At 39.9% G+C, this 19,683-nt stretch overlaps 1 protein-coding gene across 1 annotated transcript in view; it reads right to left on the bottom strand.

Annotated features, from left to right (window-relative positions):
• Positions 1–6,797, bottom strand: part of kcnk12 (potassium channel, subfamily K, member 12) — a 34,526-nt gene extending 27,729 nt beyond the window's left edge. Inside the window, exon 1 of the mRNA XM_014005872.1 lies at positions 5,476–6,797. Within this exon, the coding sequence (XP_013861326.1) occupies positions 5,476–5,815 (340 nt within the window). The 5' untranslated portion in view covers positions 5,816–6,797. The remainder of the gene's footprint in view (positions 1–5,475) is intronic.
• Positions 6,798–19,683: the final 12,886 nt, after the last annotated feature.

Below are 19,683 nucleotides of genomic sequence, written 5' to 3'. Positions count from 1 at the left end.
AATGAAAGGTAGCAAAAGAAAAAAAATCTTATATCTGCCCCTTTTTCTCAAATATATAAATTCAATCAAAAATAATCTTTAATTTACAAAAAAAAAAGAAAATATTAAAGTTTTAACTCCTTGAACAACAATTCATACATTTAAATATTTCTCCAGCAAATTAATCGTTACCATTCTCTTACACATTGATCTGGAATTTTTAATGTCATCTTCCAGATTATTCCATAATCTGTAGTCATCCAATCCCATGTACCACAGACAGGTGGGACATGAGGGGCTCGCCACACATTTTGGGCTCTGGAGAGTTTATAGATGAACCCAGGTGGTCAAACAAGGTGTCAATCAAAAGAAGACAACCAATCGAATTGTTTGAACAGCCTATTGAGCAAATTGAATGTCCCTGGTTGGCTATAAAAAGGCAGGAAGTAACCACAAACTGGGAATGTACCTTGGGCAACTATAACTATAATACTGATGTTTAAAGGGTTCAAGCAATCCCAGAGACTTTAAGTACACAACAAAATGTATTTKATAGCTAAAAAAAMGGATTTTGCATTTGTCCCTTGTGTTGTGGGAAATAAAAMTATCCACCAAAAACTCTACCGACAAAAAGGGTTTTAATCAGCATTATATGGCTGAACGTGTAGCATTAAATGGGATCAACTTCCATCATACCACTTCACAAAAATGTTTGGTTTGTTTAAAGAAAAAACTGTTAAATGTGGATTTTGCACAAACGGCCTTTGAGGTCTCTTTGAAGGAAGCAACACCGATGRGATTAAATAATTCTTTAGCTTGGCTAAACTGTAGCTGTAGATTTAAGTTGATCAATGAAAATGATTTAACACTCTCTAAACTTCAGAGCATCACTTGTAGTTGTACTGCAGGTGTTTAGGCCACATTAACAGCCGGTGAGTCGGTGCAAAACCTCCTGGTAAACAACATCGTCATGGGGTCGGAGCCGCGCTTTCATTCTTCAAAGCGAAGCTGCGGAGGCACATCAAGGGGAGCAAAGAGTCAATGCTTATCTGAAGCCTTTGGCAGAGCAGAGTTAGAGACAGGAAGTGTCGAGGAGGAGCGTCCGGAGTGCACAAGGGGGGCGAAACCAAGCATTGCGGGGAGGTCCTCAAATCCCTTTTTTATATCAGGGGCTCACAAGCAAGCTGAAAAAGTAGCACGCAAGCCAGAGGGGCTSAGGAGATCAAAGCTAAAAAAAATAAATAAATAAAATCCCAGAAAGAATTAAACACACAGGAGAGATAAAAGATGTCAGCATCACCCTGATTTCCTCATTCCAGCCAAACAGCTGAGTCAGTCCGCCTGTCGAGGGGGGAAGACAGTGATGTTGCGTGACAAGAGGAGCACAAAAAGATGACAACCTGCTGCAGACGTGTGAGCAAACACAGCTGCTGTGGTTCCCTCCCGTGTGGCTGAGTGCCTCGGAGCGCCGCATACGAGTGCATTTGTGTATCTAAGTGTGGAAGGTGGGAGGGCCAATAAAGCTCCTCTCTGACAGGTCTACAGTAAATAAAGTTGTGACGGGGTTCTCTGCTTACGTGGAATCAATTTCCTCTGTGCAGCCATAACCATCACTRCCCCTCCTGTCTCTGTGCGCTTTTCAATTAAAAGTCAGAGCCAGGGGTGTGTCGTTGTTTACTGCACATCCCTTCGTGTTTTTAGGGCAAGGTCAGAGACAGAGTTGCTGTCAGATCTGATTATTACTCGGAGTGGTTTTTGTTGTTTTTTATCCATTTACATTTATTCAGTCGCAGAATGCTGTGGCTGTAGGTTCTGTCTGTAAGGGTGTGGGAGAGGGGTGGGTGTAAAGTGGGTGTGGAAGCCATCAGGCATGCAGAGCATCACACCGCTGGCCCTCGGGTTGCCCTGGGAGGTACGCTTGCTCTTTTCTGACCTATTGCATGAGTAAATGTTAAATGGAGGGGTGGGGGTGGTGGGTAGAAAGGGGCTTCTCATTGACATTCCTGATAGTTWAAAAAAAAAAAGGAAACTGCACCCATGGGTGCTGTCCTATAACTGGGGATGAGAGTGCTTGTTCCAGATGGCAGACGAATCAGATGTTGCCCCATTTCCAAAACCAATTACAGCCAAAAGTGTAACACATGACTTTCAAAAAAAAAAAAAAAAAGAAGTTAATCTATTAAGGTTTGTGTGTTAAAATGACCCAAACTGCAGACACACAGATAGACTCGTTATGAATAAAGAAACTTTAAAGAGGACATGTTACGCAAAATCCACTTTTTTGGCCGTTAAATACATTTTGTTACACTTGGAGTCTCTAGAAGTGCAGAGAAGTTGCTGTGCTGCATACAGGTGCTGGTCATAAAATTAGAATATCATGAAAAAGTAGATTTATTTCAGTAATTCCATTTAAAAAGTGAAACTTGTATATTATATTCATACATTACATACAAACTCATTTATTTCAAATGTTTATTTCGTTTAATTTTGATGATTACAAATGACAARAAATGAAAATCTCAAATTCAGCATATCAGAAAATTAGAATCTTGTGAAAAGGTTCAAAATGGATGGCACCTGGTACCACACTCTAATCAGCTAATTAACTCAAACCACCTGCAAAGGCCTTTAAATGGTCTTTCAGTCTAGTTCTATAGGCTACACAAACATGGGGAAGACTGCTGACTTGACAGTTGTCCAAAAGACGACCATCGACACCTTGCACAAGGAGGGCAAGACACAAAAGGTCATCACTAAAGAGGCTGGCTGTTCACAGAGCTCTGTGTCCAAGCACATTAATAGAGAGGCGAAGGGAAGGAAAAGATGTGGTCGAAAAAATGTACAAGCAAGAGAGATAACCGCACCCTGGAGAGGATTGTGAAACAAAACCCATTCAAAAATGTGGGGGAGATTCACAAAGAGTGGACTGCAGCTGGAGTGAGTGCTTCAAGAACCACCACACACAGACGTATGAAAGACATGGTTTTCTGCTGTCGCATTCCTTGTGTCAAGCCACTCTTGAACCACAGACAGCGTCAGAAGCGTCTTGCCTGGGCTACAGAGAAACAGGACTGGACTGCTGGTGAGTGGTCCAAAGTCATGTTCTCTGATGAAAGTAAATTTTGCATTTCCTTTGGAAATCAAGGTCCCAGAGTCTGGAGGAAAAGAAGAGAGGCACTTCATCCACGTTGCTTGAAGTCCAGTGTAAAGTTTCCACAGTCAGTGATGGTTTGGGGTGCCATGTCATCTGCTGGTGTTGGTCCATTGTGTTTTCTGAGGTCCAGGGTCAACGCAGCCACATACCAGGAAGTTTTAGAGCACTTCATGCTTCCTGCTGCTGACCAACTTTTTGGAGATGCAGATTTCATTTTCCAACAGGACTTGGCACCTGCACACAGTGCCAAAGCTACCAGTACCTGGTTGCAGGACCATGGTATCCCTGTTCTTAATTGGCCAGCAAACTCTCCTGACCTTAACCCCATAGAAAATCTATGGGGTATTGTGAAGAAGAAGATGCAATACACCAGACCCAACAATTCAGAAGAGCTAAAAGCCACTATTAGAGCAACCTGGGCTATCATAACACCTGAGCAGTGCCACAGACTGATTGACTCCATGCCACGCCGCATTGCTGCAGTAATACAGGCCAAAGGAGCCCCAACTAAATACTGAGTGCTGTACATGCTCATACTTTTCATGTTCATACTTTTCAGTTGGCCAACATTTCTATAAATCCTTTGTTTTTATTGGTCTTCAGTAATATTCTAATTTTCTGATATGCTGAATTTGAGATTTTCATTTGTTGTCATTTGTAATCATCAAAATTAAACGAAATAAACATTTGAAATATATGAGTTTGTATGTAATGTATGAATATAATATACAAGTTTCACTTTTTAAATGGAATTACTGAAATAAATCTACTTTTTCATGATATTCTAATTTTATGACCAGCACCTGTATATATCTTTATATAACGTTTGGATCATCTTTTACTTTTCTTTATTTTCCATGACGTTTTCGGACAAGTCTCCCCTTGTTGACATTTTTGAATTAATTTGTAAATAAAAAGTTTCTGGGCCGTTGTAAAACCTCTCTAATAAGCTAGAATGGAGRGCTCTGGAAGATGGAGGGGGGCGGGGTCTGAAGCGCCTTGTTTGGGTTTAAAGAYACAGCCTCAAAATGAATTGATCTGAGACACACCTCAGAAAAGTGGTGAAAGAGGGGCTTGTGGAGTTGCAATAAGGAGGAATTCAGACCAAAGCATCGCAGTTCCACTTTATTTAGATCCCAACTGAAGGATTTAAAAGTGAAAAAGAAAAATTTTAAAGCAAGACACGTCTCCTTTAATAAAATTAAATGCTGGTGTGGCGGCAAAGATAAAACTAAAACATCAAAGCTGGGAGCCAACAAAATGCTGTTTTTATGTTTCAATAGGAAATAAACTTAACTTCTCATCACTTCCTCTTCTAAACGCCTTGAAATTGGCCTCTGTCTCTTTAAGAACTACCTTTGCTTCTGTCTCACGTGTGTGTGTGTGTGTGGGGGGGGGGGCTGCCATGATGCAATTTACTTGGCATCTGAAAATACATTTCCTCAAAGGTATTTTAATCTGAAAAGAGCTTCACTGAGTGAGAACTAATGTTGGGAGCTCAGCAGACAGTTAAGTTTCACTTTCACTTTCACCCGAGAGCCTGCAGGAGTCATGGGGGTGTGGGGGGAAGGGGTGCGCTCTGCCATGAGGAAGTTTGACACATCCCAGGGGCGTTTCTGGTCCCCACCTGTCGTTTTGCTCCTCAGCATGGCTTCCTAAAAACACTACAGGATTTCTCAAACGTGCATGAATGAGTCAGAGCAAGGCTTTGGGCATGTTTTTTTTATGAGAGTATAACATTATAACATGATATAAAACTCAAAAAAGTGGATTTTACATGATATTGCCTCTTTAAACAGTTCCAAAGCCTGCCTCTGTCTTTTCAGGGAAGCTCTTGTGTATTTTATTAAGAGATGTTAAACAGCATCCATTACAGAATGGCTTCCAACTAAAAGAGTCTGGGTGCTGAACTGGCCCAGCAGACTGTTGAACAATCCCTTCCAGAACTTCCAGGATCTGGTTCATGAACTGTTGTTAAAAGAAGAGAGGATGCTTCACCGTGGAAAACATGTCCCCACTTTTCTGTTGCTATAAAATTCAAAATGACCTCATCCCCCCCCCCCCCATATAACACATTTTAAGTTTTTAATATTTGATGTGTTTATTGTGTTCCATTCTGAATAAACGATGGGTTTATGAGCTGTGCAGATCATTYCACTCTCTTATACATTTTACCCCAACTTTTTCAAAAATGGGTTTTTGTTTTTTGACGATTTGATTCACTTAAACTGTATTTTCTTTTTGCCAAAGCCTTGTGTGTAGTTTCCAAGTGCTTAAAGAGCAACATGGCCGCAAAGCAGCTGAACTCAAGGGTCAGSGGAAACGCTGCGGAGATCACCCACCTATAGTCGACACCACAGTTCCAACAAAGTAAAACGCGCCCGTAAAATCCCATCTGGGTCTGAGCGCGTCGGCCCGGATCCCCGCGGCGATGGCAGCCTCGTACTCCCGCAGGAAAGAGTTGAGGTCCCGCAGGCTGATGTTGAAGGTCTCGCTGAAGTTCAGGAGCGTCCCGTTCCAGCGGCCGTGAGCCCGCAGCTCCGAGGGCCTCTCGATGGCCGAGAAGACCGCAGCGCCGCACAGCAGGTACAGCAGGATGAGGACGGCCAGCAGCACGAAGCGGCCGTTGTCCTCGTTGAAGTGCAGGGAGCGGCAGCCCTGCACCCGCCGGCCAGGCATCATCCGAATTTCAGCACCACGCGCGCGTCGGACAGCGACACGCTCCGCATGGAAGGCGCCGTTCGCGGGTCTGTCCTCTGGAAGTCACCGTCCTGCTCCCCCGCTGCGCACGCAACATTCCCCCCTACTTTGCGCACCACGCCGCCTCATTGTTCGGAGAAGTGCGGTCAGAAAACTGACACACCCGCGCGTGCAAGTCCGGAGATAGTTTCATAACATTCCTCCTTGCAGTAGTGCTGTTGGCGTGAAGTGGACTGCAGCGTAAATCCAACAGGAGCGCGTGTTTGGGAAGAAGAAGCAGCAGTATCCTCCAGGTCCCCCTGCACCAAAATCTTTCCTCTCCAGAATTTCAGAATGATGCACAAAAATCTTAAAAAGAGACAGATTTACGCGCCATAATCCCACTCTCAGACAAAGTGACAACATCCACGGGGCTGACTTGTCCCGGAGAGAGCAGAGGAGCTGGAGCCTTTTGTGTGCAGCARGGTGTGTGGAGCAGCGCATATGGTGAGATCACCTCCTCCTCGCGCGGAATCGGGGGGCCAGAGAAAAAGAGGAGTATTCCCCCGCGCGCGCGTCTTCGTCACTTGTCTTCAGATGACAGGATTTTACATCTTCTCTCCCGCGGCCAGGAGCTGACAACTTGTGCCATGCGCACTGAGGACACGCGGCTCATTAAACCCATCATTTGCACCGTGGGAGCAAAATGCAGAAAACTGGAAAAAAAAAAAAAAAAAGGAGTTCAAATCAAGCTGGTTTTAAATCACAACGCATATTTCTTGATGGGATGCATATCATCGTGTCGACTTTTATGCTACAGTCAAACAAATTCTCATGAGGTCTGAGTGCTGGGGAGGACTCTCAACTACTACCACATCTGTACATTTGACTGAGTTGTAGTAATTGTTTCGTTTTCTAATGTAGATTAGTTCAATTAGTCACTATAAAAGTTATGAACATCTGAAAGTTTCATTAAATATTCTTCTTTGGTTGATGAGATGTTTTGCTACAGAAATCAAGTACCAATAAATGAGCTAAAAATAAAAGTCATATCATGTTTTTGATTTTGCCATAATGATGTTTCTGTTCTAATTATTTCCTAACCTGTGCACAATCAAACATTATCACTCCTCAACCTGAGTAATAGACAGTAAATAAGTAATTATAAATGACAGAAAGCAGGAAATTAAACAATTYAAATTTGTGAACTGATGGAAGAATTTGCATATTTTGAAAATAGCTCCTTTAAACAGTTTTATTCTGAAAAGACAAGAGGAAATTGTTGTAAATGGGTGGCAAAAACTAACATCAGATTTTTTCATGGAGGTGTCCTCAAAGTGAACTGCAGCAGCTTATTAAGGATCTGATTGTTTAAGTAAACGACTCTAAGACAGCCATCCTTGTTATGTATTCCACATGGAGCGTTAGAGGTTGAGGACAGATGGACATGATCTCACTCTGCTGCTGTTATCAGTCAAGTTGATCTTGAAAAGAGCCATTAAATCTGCTGTTAGGGAAAGAGTCTATAAAAGGTGGAGCAGTGGGGGTTTTACAATGGTCTTTTCTGTGTGTGTTTCTATAAAGATATAAAAAAGGGGACAGTTTTTTTTTTACATTTTGAAACGCTGCATTCAGTTTTTAACACAAACACAAAGCCCTGCGAGGCCGAAACTTATGTTCAAATAATAAGACGTTTCTTTTATTAACAATTACGAAAGAGCTGATGATGCATGAAAAGCTTCTTCAGCTGAATAAATRCCATCCGTTCATGAARTGTACCTGCCTTTCCCTCTTACGGAGGTGTCCATGTCAGTCACAGTGCGAGGGGCGAGGTGCACCCTGGACAGGTCGCAAGCCCACCACAGGACCACACACAGGCAACCATTCACGCTCTCACTCATGCATAGCGATAATTTTGAGTTACCAAGTAACCTGACATTCCTGTTATTGGTCTGCGGGGGAAAACCATGGAGAAAACCCATGCATGCATGGAGCGAACTTGCYAAGTCTACCCAGGAAGGCATCTGGCGAGATTATAATGCTACAACTGCACCACGTGCCGCCCAGCTGAACAAATTCAATAATAAACAGCTGATTCAGACTGGAAGCTCAATATGCAGGAAACTGATTAAGTTCTCAATTAAATGTTCATTTTCAGATCTAAAAACTCCATTTTACTCCCAGRCCCGTGCTGAAATGGGCGGGACAGAAGCGGAAGGAGGTTCTTAAAGAGACAGAGGCCAATTTCAAGGTGTTTAGAAAGAGGTATGATGAGAAGTCAAGTTTATTTTCTATTTAAACATATAAAGAACATTTTAATAACAACTGAAGGTGACACAGTTACTTTATRATGGTATAGAATTTAAATATATMCCTGAGAAACACATAATATTGCCRCTTTAACCCTGGCCACACCCCCCTGTGGGTGGCCCCTCCTACGTCAGCATAGGAGTGCGGGAAATGTAAAAATGGTGTTTACACTGTTGGAGTGAGGCACATTTTAAAAAGAGATTTGTTTATTCTCTTACTTAAAGTAAATATACAATCGACTGCAACGTATACCAACTCAATTAATCAACCACAAAATATCCAGCAGGATTTTAAAGAAAGCAATGTTTTTAAAGAAAATGATAAGATCGCATGCCTTTCTAACGGGAATGTACTTTRATAAGTAAAAAGTTGTTTTAAAAATGTATAAAAGTTACAAAACCTAACATCAATATCATCCATTTCCTGAATGATTTGAATGTTTTCATGTTGCTAAAACAGAACAWAGTCTGCAAAAGCACAAGACTGAAAACAATGAAAGGAAAATTGTGTGAATGCTGAATCAGCGTTTATATAGAGATGTCAGGATCAACATGTTGYAGCCAGCAGGTTGTGGCAGGAAGACTCGACTTTCCCACAGGGAACAGAGTCTCAGGGTTGCATGAGGTGCTTGTATTGATCAGGCTTTCTAATCTGGTTAATTGCCTTCCAAATATCAAGGCTGAGTGCAGAACAAGGGCACGCTCAGCACAATTATCTCTGCTCCACAGTTCGTCCTTGTCAAAGCTGATCTTTGGCTCAACTGCGGGACAGAGACGTAACGGTGGAAGACGATGCGACGATGAGTCTGCGGCTCTGACAGGAGGCGTGGAGCTTTATTTAATCAGAACTCAGGCTCTTTGTGGGCYTAATCTATCAAACCTCAACATTTTTTATATCACCGATGTTGGRGAGAAAGCAGCAAAACAATCAGTGGAAAAGAGGTGAAAGAAGACACGATGTTCTTTGTTTCCAGTTCCTTTCTTTTCTCTCCYCCCACTAATTTCTTCTTAGGGTCATGGTGGGAGGGGGAGGCTCCAGATTATCCCAGCATGCACCAGCAGAGATACGGGAAAGTCTGTAGCTTCGGCTTTACAGCAGACGCTCATTCATGCCTCCAGGCCATGTAGAGTGAAAAAAACCCATCATGGCCAAGGTTTAATGTGTTTTCTGACAACATGGATGTTAACCAGGAATACACACACTGAAATGGAAACACTTCTAATCACACACATAAGCAAAGCAGTTGAAACATATTTAGAAATCTGTATTTTTTAATCTTTTTATTTTTTTTTATTTTTATTTTATTTTGTTCACCTGCATGTCTAGAAAAATCAAACACAGATCCACAGATTTTGTTTCACTTCAGTGAAGTTTCCCTTCTGTATGTAACAGAACTGATACAATCCACTGTAAAAGTGACAAAAAAGGACAGTTGTTTTATTGCAGTGATTAATTTTACCTACATGTAAAAAATGTTACATTAACATCACATCATGGATCACATATTGATCAGATGCTGCTGCTGACTGATCCATGARMMGATGTAAATGTAACATTTTCTATGGGTAAAATTAATCACTGTGGCTGGCTTTCTCAAGGACCAGGATGTGTGACATAAAAATTAGAATTTTGGAACTGAAATTGAAAGTAGTCAAAAATTTTAATAGAACAAAATACAGCTTCAAAGCAAATAATTCAAATTCAAAACTTTAAATTCAATTTCAAACAACTAAATTCATTTTCAATTTTGTGAATTTTTTTTATTTTCAAATCAATGCATTCAATTTCAAATTATTCAGATTCAATCTGAGCAATTCAAATTCAATTCCTACTGGCACAAGATTTATCCCATAGAATTATGGTGTAATTCTATGGGATGAAACAGACTTAATCTATGGGAAGAATAAGTCTGATTTAGCATTGCTTTTATTTATGCTAAGTCAGACTTATTCTTTTGATTGACCTTAGATTTGATAGTTGTAATGATTTGTATTACGCAAATATACCAATTAGTACCTATTATTGCTTTGGTGTTAGGTTTGTGTAAATAAAGTTTATTTCTTGTTTTCACCATTAACTCTTTTTATAGTTCCTTCCTGTAAATAGTTTAAAGCCAGCTTGTTTTCACTGTGTAATGGTGTTGGTGTACATGACATGCAGAACCCAAATAAATTAACCWCAAAATTAAGTTTTATTGTCATGTCTCCCTGTTAAACATTGAGCCTCTGCTGGTCAAAGTGACAGTGCAATTCAGGTTTTAGGGAAAAAAAACTTTACTCATGCCTGTTTTTKATATTTAATATATTCCTAAATGACAGAAAGACAATGAAAGGACTGTTCTGATGATCATACAATGAGGATCCCTGTTTGTTTGTTCTTATAGTTAATTATTTTTGTCCCTTTATGATCCTCCTGTCTTTATTTACCTTGCTCGTTCAGTTCCTCCATGTCTTTTCATTTTGGCCCCGCCCACCTGGTCATCATTGTCTCTCGGCAGGTGTTTGCCATTCTCTTCATTTTTCATATTTTTTCCACACACCTGTCCCTCCTGTGGCTCTAGGAGTGGATCATGACATGTTGGACGTCTCAATCCTACCTGTGTCCAGTTTATGTGATTTTGGTTGATTTTTTTTGTAGTAGTAGTAGAGTTGGCTACACTGTTCAGCATTTTTGTTGATAAATCATTTATTTTTACTCTCCCGAGTTCTGCTTGCATTTGGGTTTCAAGACAAATAATTGTGACACATAATAGTTTCTGTTTCTGTTCTAAGAAAGAAAAAAACAGCAACAAATGAGGAACAACAGCACTAAGTTGTGGGAAGGATTAAACAATAGTGTGGTAACTCTAACATGTCATTGTTTCTGATGTCATTTTCAGGAATGTTGCACAAATGTRGCAGTTTATTCGCCGGTATGTAAAAATGCAAACTGCTTCAAAACTCCATGTGATGCCACTCAGCAGCAGGCTTTAAGTGCATTCTGCAGCTAAACACTCACCTTAACTGGTCACTTATCAGAATTACTCGGGACACGTGAGGAAGATGGAGAGGAGACAATCCTTCAGAGTGCTGGAACGAAGACTCCTGCAGGGAATAATGATGAGGGGGACAGGAGAGGACAAGTTGCCAATAATTTATAAAAAGAAATAGAATGGTGGTGGGCCGAATGAGGGAGGGGCTTTCCTACAACACACTGAGCCAAATTAACTCCATGTAACATATGGGGACATCAACCATTTTGACATTTGATAAAAACACGCTAACATGCTAACCTTTTACACGAAACTTTGTGTTTTTGTATGAGTTCGTCAGAATCTGGCCTGGTGTTAATATTTCAGATTTCAGATTGCTTTTATTGTCATTCAAACAAAACATCATGGATGTAGAARGAAATTTCAGTTAAGAACACCCATTCAAGAGAACACACATGACAAAACCATGGGGGAACAGGTGAACAGGTCATGTGCAACAGGGATGAGTTTTAAAAATTGCTCTAATCTTATATTTACATCAGAAACATAAAATCATACGCACAAAAAAAAACCACTCGCTACAGAGCAAGACAGCTGTTTAAAAMTTATTGTTTGTTTTCACTGCTGTGACCTTTTCCTTTAAGACTGACTGCTCGACTTCCTCACTATTTGTTTTTACTCTTCTTATTATTTCTTTTTTTGCATGTCTGCGTGAATTTGCATGAAATGAAAACCATTTTCTGAATCTTCCCACAGAGAACTTTTTTTTGTCATCCAGAATAGTATTAGATTACAACAGTTCTCATTGGAAACATTGAAAATTGAATTATTTTTGGAGGAAGTGGCGGCTTCAGTGTGATTTTATTTTGCAAAAAAAAAAAGAAGAGAGAGAGAAATGCATTTGCTTGGCCATAATCAGCTCCTCAGCAGAGGATTCAGGTGAATTTTGTTCGACAATATGCTATTTTCCAATCCAGAGATTTCTTGCTGAGCAAAAATACATTTGTGGAAAAAGTGAAGTTGTTTTGGTTTTTGACACTTTAAAAAAATGGAATAAGTTGCATTATTTGTACTGTATCCAACTCCTCTTTCATCATATTTCATGGGTTATTCTTTACAAACCCACTATTTGATATAATGAATAAATAAATACAACCTTTCAGGCACTTCTTTATCTTCTGTATTAAAGAACACCTCTGTTTGTTTTAAACCGTGAAATTCTCAAACCCTCACAGACATTTTACTCACACAGAAGAAAAAAAAGAAAAACAAAAAGCACCATTGCACGTCTTTATGCAACGTATTTGTTTACAGCTCTCTCCGCAGCGACACAAGCTCTCTGTGTGTCCTCAAATCGCAGCCTTTCAAGAGGATCCTGCAGCGTGTTTGTCTCGATGAGGCACTCTGGACAGCAGCCCAGTCAGAACCTGGAGGCGGTCCTGATGAGTGAGGGCTGCAGACTGCTGTGGCTCTGTGGCAGCTCTGCAGCATTATTGGACCTCTCAGACCTGTTKAGGCTCACGGCAGCTCACAGGACTCACGAGCAGCCGGAGGGACAGGGGTGACAAACTCYCATAGATCAACTTTCTAACGAGCGAAATGCTTCAGCAGACGTTGGGAGCATCTCAGCGTGTTCTAGCCAAATATGTTGTGAGTTGTAAAATCATAAAAAACATWTTTTAAAAATCCAACAGACAACAGGGAGCCCATCACAGTGGAMAAGCTTATTTTAGACCCTTATCTCCCTGAAACACTCTCACGTTGCAAACTCCTGCTGCAAATCTTTGTACTGTATATTCTGGACACAAATGTTTAATTTATTGTGTGTGAGCAAAACGAGGTTCCTTCAATAAATCTTTCATTTTTAACTTTTATTCCATTTTTTAAATAAAAAAATGCAGAAATAACTACAAGTCAATCAAACATATGTAACACAGTAAGTTTGWGATGGATGTTTCATAAACTGGCTTCCTTTAAAGCCAATTAGCTGAATCAGCGTGGACCCACGGAGACTTTGAACATTAGCGGCAGAAATTAGTTTCTCCCCACAGCTCATTTATCACCGTGACAGCTGCCTATAGGTTCTCTCTTTCTGTAAGGTCCCTTRGTCCAAAGACTTCCCCTCGACTTTTTAAATTGAGGTCCGTGTGGGTGATCCAATTATTGCACTGTAAAATACACACAAACAAACACAAATAATCAGAATCAGAATCAGCTTTGTCGCCACTGTCAGTGATAAACACAGACTAGGAACTTGCAGTTTAGAACATCCGTTTGGAGAAAGACACACATAACAAACATGGGGGAACGAATGTCCACGGTCTTTTGCGCTATGGTGCGCTACCTTTTGCAGCTTGGAATACACACAACAGGAAAGGTGAGTTAAAAAAGAGCTCTGATCCTTTGTTTTTCACAGAAACACAGAAACGTACGCTAAAAAACCACTCGCTCAGCAAGGCAGCTAAAGGCTGAGTCACACTGCAAGATTTTAAAACAGTCGGCCAATTTTCAAAGACTGAGAGAGCTCACACATGAAGATAAAAATCATGGATATACCAGGTTTGGTCCTACAATGTGTGGTGTACAGCCACATAAGAGACAACACACCACACACGAAAAATATATTTCTTCATGAACATTCAGATGTCAGATATTAAATCACGCGAGACTTCCTGAAATGTCACGAGAATTCAGATGTCTGAGGAAAATTCTCGTGTGACCTCCAGAGAGACGTGAGTTCAGAATAAATAAAAATTTGCAACAAGGAAGAAACAATGTTGATCGTTTGTGAACTATTTTTACCAGAGGAAAAACAATTCCATAGGACTTCTTGTCAGAATCACATCCAGTTTGCGACTTACATCTCCCAACGTTTGAGTTTGTGCGTTTCCAGTGCGAGAGACTCCATCCATGGTCCTGACAGCTTTTCACAGGCCCGAACTGCTGTCAGGATCACTTTTCTTTTCTGATAAGCCAGGACTCCTCCACAGCCGATCAGCAGGAATCCAGTTATCATAAATCCAAATATGTACAGATCTTCCACGTCTTCAATGGAAAGCAGATCAGGTTCCATCCCCAAGAGTCAGACACTTGCCCGGCCACCACCATTCCACTCGGACAGCTGCGCTCCCCTCGCTCAAATCTCAATGTGGAAAAAATAGTTTTGATTGCGTTCAGAGACCAGTTGACCAAATCCAAAATTTGTTTTGTTTTCGGATGATAGTTAGAAGAAAGGCTTCAACAAAGGAGGGACAGGCTCGGGAGAGAGAGCAAAAAGCGTCTGACTCCTCTGAAGGCCAAGCGAAAATATATTTATATATATACATTTGGAGGACTTGTCCCCATGGACACAAATGTCAGCAAATATAGGCAGGTATAAGATAGACTTCTAATACTCTGTCTGAGAGTGAATGCAACTTTAAACTGAGTGCAGAATTTTATATTATGTGAAACTGCACAACCTTAGGGGTTCAACACATGGAAAGCAATGTCCCTCCCTCTCTACGGAACTTGTGCGATGAGGCCYCAATCGCTTGCCCTCCTCCAAGCGACCAGCGAAACTCGTTCATGTGAAATTTTAAGCCTGTATACGTAGATGTTCACGGGTAAGCTTGAGATGCCACACAAGAAAGTTGTTGCCATCGCACGGCACTACAACCAATCAGCAAGGATTTCATTGACTAGAATTGAACGGACCTGTGCAGGAAGGTAAGGTCCAGATTAACTCTCAGCTACCAAGTCTTATCTCGATGTTTGTAAAACGGACTGCGTTATAATCATTTTTTGTGTTGTAGGGTCGTTTAGCTTCAAGTTTCATTAAAATCTATTCAGTGTTTCATGAGATATTTAGCTAAATCTACAAACAAATGAACACACACACACACACATTAAAAAACATAAAGATACCAGAGCAACATAAATTATTGTCAAACCAATAATCTACCCACTCTTCCATGGGCAGTGGTAATAGTACAATTTTAGTCAAAGCTAAATTGTTGTAAGTATCTAGCTTTTTACATTTCCCTGAATTTTCTTTACTAAATTTTTGATCTAAATTACCTTGTCAGGAGAACTACTGGTGACATTTTAAAATAATGAACAGCCTTTTTGGTCATTACTGCTAAACATGGCTCTTTTCCACCCTGAAATYTGCTTTCCTGGCCAACAATCAGAGAGCCAAACTATGCTTTTTCCTGCATTAGAGTGTAAAGATTACAATAATGACACAACCCCAAGAACACAAGCAAAACCCCAACAATGTAAACACAGACAAAATGGGAAATTTATGTTCACTCTGAGAAGGGGTCTGAGTTTTTTACTCCACTGACTGATGCAATATTTGGCTCTATTGGACATAATCAGATTACTGTTTTGTTTTGTTTTTGTTTTTTTTTTTCTTTTCTAATGGCTTGGCTTTTTTGTTGTGCTTTCAGGAGCTCCAACAGGGAGGTATCAGCGCTAACAGCAGGGATGCTCTTATTGCCACAGAGCAGATTTTTTATCACCGCTGGCACGATAATCAGATCCACAGATCGTCCCACCTGTGCAGGAAGAAACACATCGTGTTAGCATCATTAGCAATGAACGAGCTGCTGACTCTGGCTGCAGACTCATTGTTGGAAAACAAAACCATGAACGTGTATTTAACTGGAAACATTTTCATATCAGCTGAAGACTGGAGCTCACTTGATGGGATTCATTCAGCTAAGTGACAAGTTTTAGCTCTGCTAATAATGCAGCTCAGTCTCCTGTCCGATATGCAGAGACAGCAGATTCTTATTGTCTCTGCAGGACGGAGGTGGAAAACATTCCAGCTGGGGTCAGCTTTCAGAAATAATAAGGTAAAAAAGTGAGACAATGCAAAATAAACACAATCTAACGCTGTGATTGCTAATAAAAGAAAAATCACTGCTTGGATAAAATTAGTTAGACTTTTTTGAGTTATTAGTGCTTTTATTCAGCAAAATAAACCTTTTCTCTCCATCTGAGTCATGGTGTGTATGATTATTGTACTGGTAAAAATGAAAAAAGAGGCAAAAGATAATGATAATGTTTCTCTCCCCCCTTCTGACTGTGTGGGTCATCTTTATAATAAGTTCTGTGTGAGAGACTGCAGTTTGACTGTTCACCATTCCACACTTGCAGCTGGTATCAGTCACCAAATCTGACTCTGGTCTGTGTCTCTGATGAGTCATGAAAGATCAAACAACAAAATTATGAATAGTATCGCAAAATAAAGACACAGATATGGATACATTTCTGTATGATCCTCCCCAACAATTATAATTTCTTATAATAAAGCAACATGACTCTTGCAACACAGTGCAATAAAAGCACATTATAAGGCAGCAGGATTGTTTTTGTCCTTTTAGAACAGGTTTAGTTCCACTACATCACTTTCAGTTGTTATTATCTTATGTTGAGGTTAAAGTACCTGCGACATGCATGTCCTTCAAATAAAAAAAAGTCTGAGAAAACATCTTTATATTTAAGAAATTTGGGATAAAACACATGATTTGTTACACTACTGGCAGATTTTCGTTTGAACTTGGCTCAGCCGAAGTGAAACAGGAAGTGACATCAAAGGGAAACACTTCAAGAAAAGGAACTTTCTGGTCTTTATATTGAAACAATATTATTTGAACTGATTCTTCTTCATCTCTCTCTGATACGGAGTCAAAATAATCTAAAGAAGCATCAAAATCTTCTGGGTTGCTAGCCATTTTAGCAAAGCTCTGTTCGCGTTCAGAAATTCCCCTTTGACATCACTTCCTGTTACTTCACATGCAAATATCTCAACAACTGTTCATCTCAGACGTGTGAGATTTTTTATTTAATTATTTTTTGTAATATGTTATCAAAGTTATCTTTCCATAAATGCATTCATAATTATATAAAAACTGATGTCACAGGCCCTTTAAGGGCCACTTTTTAGGAAACAATCTGTAATGTTTCTGACTGTTTAATTGAAGCTTTATCTTTAACTTGCTGTGTCACTTCGTCTCTTTTTACCGTGATTCCCCACCGGTTTCCAGCTGATTATACAGATCTGAACACCTGAATCTAATTAACCAGTTAYGTCCCTAATGTACAGTGAGTGTTGGTTAGCTGCAGGTGTTGCACTGAGCCAATATACAGATTTAACATCACACCATCGAGTCGCCACATCCCAGAATCACATTTAGCGTCTAAAAAGCAACATCTGCAGATGTTTATTTTATTTTATTTTGGGTTTTTTTCAGTGAAAAACCACCTGCTGAGTCAATTGTACAATCTGGAACAAAGTCAGGGCTCATTTGCTCAGCTAAATGGAMCGAGGTCACGATTACTGTGCGGTCCTGGTAGGATATGTTCACACATCTGAGGTGAGTTTTGTGTCAATTCTTTACACAGAGCTTTCATGTCAGTGCAGCGGTGCAGGGCCTTTCTGTGTGGAGTTTARATGTTCTCCCTGTGRYTYTYGGGGTTTTGATCCTGCACCTTTGTGATAGTAAAGGCTATTGACAACACATAAAATGCAACAAAGCATGTTCTTCCCGGCAGGTTACCCAGATGATCGTAAAAAAAAAATCACGTATCATAAAACTGGATAGCTAGTGCTTATCCTTACCCATGTGTCGATGACAAACTCAAACGCAGAAACTGGTTTTGAAGCAGGATCTCAGAGCTGGCACGCCTTTGTTGTGACAGGATGCACGAGCACAACACAACCAGATGATGACACCAGGGGAGTTGGAAAAAGAGCAAGAGCCAGGTCTGGCCTTTATTCATGAATGAGTGTTCAAAAGAGTTTAAAAAAAACACTGAGCAAGCCAATTTGAACTTTATTTGTGCATAAACRGGTGGGAAAATAGTGATAGGTAATTTACATATTGTAAAACCTTTAATCTCTGCTTTGGCCTTTGTAGTAAACCTTGATTTATTTTATAGAATATTAAGAAGGAAGAAATGAAGAGGAGGTTTAAAACAGCTCCAGAGGCAATCTGACCTCCCCTCAGGCAGTATGGTCAAAATTTGATCTGCATTGTGAACTTTTTTTTTTTTTTCAGAAAATGGGGAAGAAAATGAAGAAAAAGAAGCAGCTCAGGGATGAGCGTAAATTTTTAATCAGTGCTGTTTCCTCCYGAGAGACAATTATGTATAAAGTAGTTTTAGGCGGCTGGGCATTGAGCAGAGTTCAGGCCTAATCACTATTGTACTTAAGCACCTAATAATTGCCAAAAGTCATTATGATGTGGAAAACTCAGAGTCACAGTGTTGCCTTGTAGCTGTGCTTTTTCCCCGGGATCTGTTCTCTAATGTCCACCGGCTTCAAAACAGTTTAAAAAGCACATTATYTTACAAATTTATGGGTTATGAACATGAATTTAAGTAAATGGTTAAAAGCTAAAAGGAAAACAAAACAGAGCAAGTTCTCAGCAGCTGATTTAAAAGAGAACAATGTTGGAAGGCACTGAAGAAGTCTTAAAATATGTGGAAATATTTCTATAAGGGAAGTATTTTGAAKACTATAAAAGTTACAGAAAAACAGAGAACATTGAGCTGCAAAATGTGGGGAATTTTTACATTTTTATAATAGGGAAAACAAGTCTAATTGCTGAATCATTTGCACAGTTTATCATTTTTTCCCTTTAAATATTCATATCACACAGTAGATAYTTAGCAAAACACCTGACTAAATTAATCTGCCCATGCTGTGTCTTTACCAGCAGTATTGAAAAAGCCAATTCAGTTATTTTTGAATTTTTGTGCAGGAACAGAAAAACTCACAATTTTTTTCTTCTRTCTTGCCTTAGTTTTATTTCTGTTTGTTATTTTGTTCTCACACTTTATTTGTTTCGTCTGTTTATTCCAGCCTGATTACTTCTGTGATGAAATCTTAAACCTTTACAAGTGTTTTGTAAATCGCATGCTTTTGTTTATACYGAGCCCACGAGGGGACACGAGGGATTTTTTTWATGTCTGCGTTTCCTCGCAAAAAACTTTTATCACTCTTGTACCTGCAGTTTATTACCAAATAATAAATGTATAATGAGCATGTGAATTTGTTTATTATAAACCAGCAGGCACAACAGTAATAAACAAARGTCGCCTCGCGGGTTCCGTACTTTCTCGATAACCGGATATTTGTAAATAAAAGTCTGATTTAATTCAGTTCACAAAACAAACTTTTGCGTGGGAACGCCAAACAATAATGCAAGGGAGTGCAAATGTTTGCGTGGGAACACAAAAAGTTTTGCGAGGTAATGCAAAAGAAAAAGAATCCCCCATGTTCCCTTGCAGACTCTGTCTGTTTATAGAATGTGAAGAAAATGAACTTTTAAACCTGCTGTTTAGGGACAAATCTAACTCTTCTCTATTGCTGGTGGTGTTGAAAGAACATGAGCAATTTGTTTGCATATACATATACACTGCTCAAAAAATAAAGGGAACACTGCTGATCAAAAAATAAAGGGGACACTTTAACAACGCACGCTAAGTCCCGATCTTAGTCAATGAAATATTCGCATTGAGTACTTTGTTCTGTACAGAGTTGAACGTGCTTCACAAAAGGTTGATTTACTTGGACTTAGCGTGCATTGTTTAAGTG

Source organism: Austrofundulus limnaeus, unplaced genomic scaffold (assembly GCF_001266775.1).
Source record: "Austrofundulus limnaeus strain Quisiro unplaced genomic scaffold, Austrofundulus_limnaeus-1.0 Scaffold0, whole genome shotgun sequence".
NCBI lineage: Eukaryota > Metazoa > Chordata > Actinopteri > Cyprinodontiformes > Rivulidae > Austrofundulus > Austrofundulus limnaeus.
The sequence above is the reverse complement of the archived record's forward strand: the minus strand, read 5'-3'. Positions and strand labels throughout refer to the sequence as shown.